Genomic DNA, 8,230 nt, shown 5'->3' on the forward strand with positions numbered 1-8,230 from the left:
TCAGAACCCCTTTTAAAGGACACTCCATTATGTTTAAGGTCATTTAGCGGTTACATTACATTGCCACACTGAAACGTAACCCTGTGTCTTGACACTCTTACCATATACTGGGAAATCAGAGAGGTAACATCAGGTCTGTAATCTGTAATCTGTGTGTGTGTGTGTGTGTGTGTGTATTTTACAAGCATTCCTTGATTTGCATTAATATGGTCTCATTATGGTCTCTGAGCAATTTGAATCATTATTTGTGTAGCAAAATCTTCAGGACCAGGTGTTTAGTTCTGTCACAACCATCTGTTTGGTGCAGATGACATACAGCCATGATATTTAAAACCCCCCATTGTGTTGTCACGCCAGACTGCATTTCAGGTGTGCTTCATTCAGGTACACATGATGCGGAGATGCTGAATAGTTGATGAGAGAGTCGAGTCTGACAGTGATGAAGGGAAGGAGAGAATGGAAAGTCTTGTGTTTGCGATCCTCTCTGCTACCCTGCTTGGACAAACAAGAGTGCTGGAAGAATTACTGTATGTGTGAGCAAGTAATAGGGAAGAAAGGCAAGATCAGCATAAAAGAAGTCCAGAAATAAAATTGCCAGAGGGGAGCAGTGATGTCAAAAGTGGTTTCGTGATCAGCATGCTTAGTCAGGGACCAGAGATGGAAAAGCAAGCACCTGGGTCCCACGGATGCTTTAGCTGGGATGCATGGAGAAATCTGCTGTTGCCCCAGTTAAACAGGCAATCTCTGTATGTGTACGGCAGCGAAGTGGCTGTGGAGAAGGAGTGTATCAGACAAAGAGAGAAAGGAGTCTTTGTCATTCATCCGTTCAGTCCTTTAAGGTACAATCTGCTTGGTCAGCATTTTATTTATTTATTTATTTATTTTAAGTTGCATTTATGTAATCCATATACAGAGGCATAATGTTGTTTGTAGTTCTACTGTAGTAAGTTAAGTCTACCGGACTTGTAATATAATCTTGAAGATTTATCCGAGGGGCTTCAGATAAAGTTCACAGCACAAGATGATACGACAAGGCCGTTCTAAATCATATTCTTCTTAAACATGTTTGACATTTTGAGTGGCATGTTTCTACAATTATATGACAGGGTCTAAAAGCTCAACAGTACAAACAACTGTCTCGCCGTTAATTGTAGTAATGGTTCGTTTACATTTTTGTCTTGTGATGGTCGAAACTGAGCTCTGCTTTTTTCTTGTCTTTTTTTTTTTTCTTTTTCAGGAGTTACTACATAATGTGCATGGTGGCCATAACATTTCTGAACCTCATTGGGATCCCGATAGAGATTGCTTTTTTGGACGGTCAAGGCGGAGTGGGCTGGGAGGGATTTAACGTCTTCTCCGATACTCTGTTCCTTGTCGACGTGGGACTCAACTTTCGCATGGGGTTCATTTCCGAGGACAACGAGGTAAACTCAACTATACACAGAACCAGGAACTTTATTCACATTTATTTTCTGGCCTGATAAGTGAAAGTCAAAACTTATGTTACTAAACCTTAGTTGACCACAAAAATCTTATTGTAGGACAAATGGCATATGCTATGCCTCGTTTTTACTCATGAGGTTATAATACTGTCATGATTAATATATAACACATATTTATGATGCATATATACATAAGATATACTGTGACAATATAAGCATAACGTTAGTTCAAGTCATGTATAGATGTTTATAATTTAGTCATTTTTGAGAGTGGTCAGCTTAATTAAGACAGTCTTAAAACACAATAAATGGATATATTGGATGCACGAAACACCACAGAGCTTTTATGAAGCATGTAAATAAGCAGTATATCATTACTTAGGCCTACTACTTAGTATGCAAAGATTTTTTTTTTTTTCTTACACTGCTGTGTTCATATCATTTTAGAGATTATCTTCGATTGTATTTTTAACCCTGTTTTATGCGGCTATTGCAAGAATAAATGATATCTGCAACAACTAATCGATAAAATCAATAATAACAAGCTATGAAAATCGCTGTCAATGAATCTCATTATGGATTAGTCGGTCTGCGCGCGGCACGAGGTGCGTTTACTCATGACGTTACTTCTGTTCCGAAAACACGCCTCGGAGAGTAAATACTAAAGTCGCGTTCCAAATGACGTACTATACACTTACACTATGCACTATGTACTCCACCGTCTAGTGTGTGAATTTCAGAAAGGTAACATCGTCTCAAATATATCACTAGCGGGTTTTTTACTAACCGGAAGTATAAGCCGCTTCCTAGTCGACGGCGCATGACGTCATACGCACATAACGTCACGCCGCTAGCTTTAGCAGATACCCAGAGTCACCGACAATCACTTTCTTCACTTTACTGTTTATACACTTAGTTATATGCTTAGTTTATATTATATATAAGAATTTATGCATTATTTTTATAGATGCACAAAAAGCACCGAATTAAACTACAGTTCTAAATGAATAATATATATTCTGGTGTGTGTTTGTGTATGTGTGTGTGTGTGCATTGGGTTCTTTTCAGTCTTATATAATTGAACAAACAGTCGTGTGATTTTTAAATGGTACTGAAAGTGTGCCCCCATCTGATTAATCGAAGAAGAAGAAGAAAATAATCAACCAACTAATCGATTATGAAAATAATCGTTAGTTGCCGCCTTAGAATAAATTATAAAATGTTACTTACTGTATCTTTCATGTTGATTTTTTTTTTTTAAAAACTGTGATTTTAATCTCTCCATACTGCATTTTAGGAAGGACTGGTTATGAAACTGGCAAATACTGAGGATTTTCTAAAACCTTGTTATTGGTGTTTTTACTGTAAGAAATAACTGTGTAGAATGTTACATCTTCATGTAGACTTTCGTAGTCGTGCAAAACGTGCATTGTAATTATTGTGCGTTTTTACTTACTCTATGGTGTTTGTACACAATTATAATATGGTGATTTTTGTGTATTTGGAGATTTTTTTTTTTTTTAAAAAGACTTGTTATTGAAATGCGTTTCATCTGTAATCGCTGTCTCACTGAACATGAAGGTAAAGGCCGATACTGTTGAAAATATACATCCTAAATTACCAAACATGTCACTAAAACCTTTACACGCTCAGTCTGGACAAAAGGGTAAGCCATGCTAGTTTAGAATATGACATTTTTCCTTCACATGTAGACCGTCAACACCTTGTATGATGTTTGTTTTGGTATTTATTCTATTAATGGCAAGCTTAGACAAGATTGAAATGTCTTCACATTGCCTTCTCTCAGGCGGTCATTCTCGATCTGAAATCCATTCGCCAAAATTATCTAAAGAGTTGGTTTATACCAGACATGATCGCAGCATTTCCAGTGGGCTACATCTTGTTAATTGCGGTAAGACCTTATTCATTTCATCTACAGCAAATAGCAGGAAATGAACATACACTATGTGCATATGAATCTTTGATATTCAGCTACTTGCTGTTTCCCAGGATCTGCAATATCATGACGATTCTCCATCTTCTAAAGCTAGTAAAATGGTGAGGATCCTTATGTTCGTGCGGATCCTCAGCCTGGTGCGTCTGCTACGTGTCTCTCGGCTGGTCCGCTTCTTTAACGAAGTGGAGAAAGTGAGCTACTTTATGATTCCTTCTTCAATCCTCTACGTTTATCCTCTACCTAAATTTTACAGTTGCATATTCATATTGCAACCCAGCATCATGATATGTATATATATATATATATATATATATATATTTATTTATTTATTTTTACCTAATATTGGACTTCTTTGCTCACTAGGTCTCGAATGCCAACCTGGAGGTAGTTCGAGTTTTGTTCAGAATCCTGTCTCTGTTCATGATGATTTTTCTGCTCTGCCACTGGAACGGCTGCGTGCAGTATTTTGTTCCGATGCTGGAAGAGTTTCCGTCAGACTGCTGGGTCCGACGAGAAAACCTCATGGTAATTTGATATGCTGTTAGAGAGTCGGTCAAGATAAGAGAGAAAGTCTGGCACCAACAACCCTGCCACAGTCAAAGTCACATTTCTTTTCCCATTCTGATGTTTGATGTGAATATTAACCGAAGCTCTTGACCTGTATCTGGATTACGTTATGCATTATGCTGCTTCCACATGATTGGTGAGGGAAAAGACCTGTGAAAGCACTCCTTTCTGTACAGTGGTAAGAGTAGCCTGCTGCTCAGTGAGCTGCTCAGACCTTAATGAATATTCAGTAGGTTTTGGTAGGACACTTGATTTCATTATTTGCTCCGTGATACTTCCTAATGTTAAACAATCATATATATATATATATTTTGTTTTTTCCCAGAATGCTACAGTGGGGGAGAAATATTCCTTTGGTGTCTTTCGTGCACTCTCACACATGACGGCGATATCGTACGGTTCCTCGGACACACCGACAAGTAAAACGTCTTTACTTGCGTCCAGACAATGAATCACTGTATCAGTCTCATTTTACCGCCGTTTTATATCCATTGAAATGAGCATCTTCTGCGTTCTGATTTCAGATGAGGTCGAGCTGTGGATTGTCATGACCAGCATTATGTCAGGAGCTCTAATGTACACTGTGCTGGTTGCCAACACAGTCGCTCTAATGACTGACGCAGACCTCACAACGAAAGCATACAAGAACAAGGTGAAATAAAACACAAGCGTCCAACGAGATGAACTGCTATCAAGACGTTTTGCAGAAATTTGTATTATTTGCATACCTTTTTCTTATAGTTGAATCTTCTGGAAATCTATATGACCTCGATGAAGCTTCCCAAAGAGCTGCGTATGCGCGTCAGAAATTACTTTCAGTCTCGCTATGGGGGAAAGTGGTATGATGAAAAGGATGTATTAAACTGGGTGTCTTCATCCATTAAGGAGGTATAATAGCATTAAGTTGTTTAACTGCTTATTAACCAGTGGGAACATTCTGAAGTTTGTAATTGAGTGTCATTGAATCTATATTGAACAATTTCTCAACTTTCTGAAGGAGATCTTGATGATCATGTGCTCGGGCCTTGTGAGAAGAGTCCCCCTCTTTTCCAACTGTGAAATAAACTTCATCAACGCCATCCTTTTCCATCTGCAATATGAGGTGTTTCAAGAGGGTGACGTCATCGTATATCAGAACACCCCTGGTGATCGCATGTTCTTCATCGAGCGTGGACAGGTCGTCGTGGAGACAGAGAATTATCAGATAGAGCTATGTGATGGGGGCTACTTTGGAGGTCAGTATGAAATAAAACTACTTAAGCTATTGTACTATATATATTATAATTCTTATATACAGTCAGATGCATAATTATCGGCACCTTTGGTATGGATGTATAAAAACGGTTATGGGGGAAAAAAAAGGTTTTGTGGTTAGTTAGCGTAAGCAAACACTGACAATATGAGACAAATCGAATCTTTCATTTAAGTAAATGTATTCAACGACAAAAAAAAAGGTATGAAAAAAATATTTTTTTAAATATAACTATGTGTCTCAATTATCGAGACCCCTGCATTTAGTGCAACCTCAGCATAACGTAACAGCACTGAGTCTTCGCCTATAATGTAAAATGATCTGAGAACTGAGACCACTCTTTAATGTAGAGTCTCTCCAGATCCTCCCAGGTCCTAGGTTCTCTCTTCTGGACTCTCCTTTTCAGCCTAAATCACTTGGAGACTTGGTGACCCCATTAGCGATGTGTCGTTCATGAACGATTCGTTCATTTTGGACGATTCTTTAATATGACTCGAGAACAACGAATTGTCTCAGAGAGTGATTCGTTCATTTTTGACCGCGCATGCACTGCAACATCCCCATAGGTTCTGTACAGGAAACAGGAATGATTCGTTCATCTCTCGAGTCTCCGGGGTCGAGTCGATCATTCATCCCGTCATAGCCCCACTGCATTCAGCCTATGGGGCGGTCACAGTATGAACGAACGACTCGAACCCGAAGACTCGAGAGCTGAACTAATCAGTTCTGTTTCCGGGGTACAGACGTGACAAATGAGAACGACTCAGAGCGTTAGGTGAGGTGAACTAACAGACTGCATAGCCTGAAGACTTAATGCTAAGCTATTAATGAATCATTTCTGTTTCTCATCATTTGGCCTTGGTTGCATTAGCCTATCGTTTATTTTTTATTCCAAAGCTGATCACCGTGTGCGTAAGTACTAGATGTGTTGGGGAATTGAACATGTAACATTTTAATTATATTCTGCTGAAATGAACAAAATGACTCGAAAAAAGATTCGTTCATTTTGCTGAACAAGATTCAAAGATCAGAGTCAGTAAAATGATCCAAACGTCCCATCACTAGACCCCATAATGCTGCTATGAATGCTGATTTTATGAAGGTGAACACACTTTTGCCTTCCCCATGTCAATGAATGACTATGGATCTTGGTCTCACCTCATATTTTCACCCAAGTGAAACAGGATGTCATGTTTGTCATGTCTAGTTAAGAGTTAATATTTAGAGTTTATTAACCCTTTACTGCATGATGTTGCTGTATGGCAACAATTAATTTATCTCCAATTTTTTGATAGACATTAATACAAAAAAATACTATTTTCCTATGTAACTGGTAAAGGGGCGGCTTTAACTTTAACAAAAAAAAAAAAACCATGTCACATGACCACAAAATACTGCTTGCACTTCCATCATTGGCTCTCAAAAAAAATTTTTTTTTCAATATTTAGGCAAAACTACTTAAAGGAAAAATCTAAACTCTATCTAAACACTATAAGATGAGATAACATTTATTTTTTGTCACTTACACAAGTTTATATATTTTGAGTATTTTGTTAAATGGTAAAATGTTATCGTTGCCATATAGCGACAACATGCGATAATGGAACTGCGGTATGTGCGTTCATGAATTGAAACAGGCCTACAAAGCAAAAAAGACACTAGGCTTCTCCAGTAGTATATTGAAATTTTTTCACATTCAAAGTAAGAAAAACTTGGTCTGCATTGCATAGCGCATTTTTAACCTTCATGGTACTACTGTTTCTTAATCACCCATTCACACTCACACACCAATGGCAGCGAAGCTACTCCTGCATTCATCAGGAGCAGCCTGGGGTTTAGTGTGGGGTTCGATGTGTAGACATGTGGGCCGGGGAATCAAACTGGCAACCCTATGATTATTGGACATCCCACTCTACCACCTCAGCCACAGCTGCCCCAATTGTAATTTAAGACATTTTGCAATTACACCTTATTTTCGAAATTTTATGTTTAAGAGAAAGAATTAAGAATTCAAGAGAAAGAATTAAAAAGAAACTTCACCCAAAAACATGTTTGGATCTAATTTTTGGATGTATTTTGAGTGAGTAAAATCAATTTATAGTCTGGAAAACGCAGTAATTGGAATTGTAATCTCACACATTTTGTGTTATTTTTCACAATATGAAACGTTCCATCATCGCTCATTGTTGCCATACGGCGACAATTTACCAACTACCGCACTTAAAATGTTTTTTTGTTTTTTTCTTCAAAACACTAATTCAAGTCATAAAAATCCATGAAGCATTTTTGGATGTAAATGTAATAATTCATGCAGTAGATGGTTAAGAGTTCTTAAACACTCTGGTGTGCTTATAATATTCATGAGAACATTCATAATCTTTCTAAGGGGGCCAATAATTGATGTGGTTTCATTCAAAAATTGTATATAGTTTATTTAGGGTTTTGTTTCATTTCTTCAGGATCAGTTTACTTCACGCTTCTCATATTTTCAGTATGAAGTATGAAATAATGATGCACATTTTTTCAAAATTTTTTACCCATCTTTACTGCTTTAAATAATCCAGGTGAAAAGCTACAAAGCAGTGATGTTCGTTTTGTCTAGCTTTTGATCATTCAATCATGTCCATAATATATATATATATATATATATATATATATATATATATATATATATATATATATATATTTTTTTTTTTTTTTACATAAATACACATTGAGTCTTGATATTTATACTAAATGAGTATGTAAACACATCATTGCTTCTTGAAAATTGCTTAAATCATGTTTTTGCCCTTTCTAGAGACATGTCTCATGACCAGAGGAAAACATCTGGCTACAGTTCGAGCTCAGACTATATGCCAGGTCTTTTCTCTGTCTGCAGACAGTTTTTACAAAGTGCTTGAAGACTTCCCAGAGGTTATGAAGGACATGAAGAGAACAACCAAGGAGGCCATCAATTTTATTTGATGTCCTCAAACATGTCTAAGCTTTAGACTAGGGGTTCCCAGCATC

At 37.3% G+C, this 8,230-nt stretch overlaps 1 protein-coding gene across 1 annotated transcript; it reads left to right on the forward strand.

Moving 5' to 3' along the window:
* Positions 1-636: 636 nt before the first annotated feature.
* On the forward strand, positions 637-5,322 carry LOC128613902 (potassium/sodium hyperpolarization-activated cyclic nucleotide-gated channel 2-like). The gene is made up of 7 exons (XM_053635073.1): positions 637-839; positions 1,184-1,424; positions 3,250-3,354; positions 3,453-3,590; positions 3,763-3,924; positions 4,708-4,854; positions 4,964-5,322. Exons 1-7 carry the CDS (start codon positions 637-639, stop codon positions 5,273-5,275), a joined length of 1,308 nt encoding a protein of 435 aa, XP_053491048.1. The 3' UTR covers positions 5,276-5,322.
* The last annotated feature ends 2,908 nt before the right edge of the window (positions 5,323-8,230 follow it).

The sequence above is a fragment of the Ictalurus furcatus genome, chromosome 10 (genome assembly GCF_023375685.1).
Source record: "Ictalurus furcatus strain D&B chromosome 10, Billie_1.0, whole genome shotgun sequence".
In the NCBI taxonomy this organism is placed as follows: domain Eukaryota; kingdom Metazoa; phylum Chordata; class Actinopteri; order Siluriformes; family Ictaluridae; genus Ictalurus; species Ictalurus furcatus.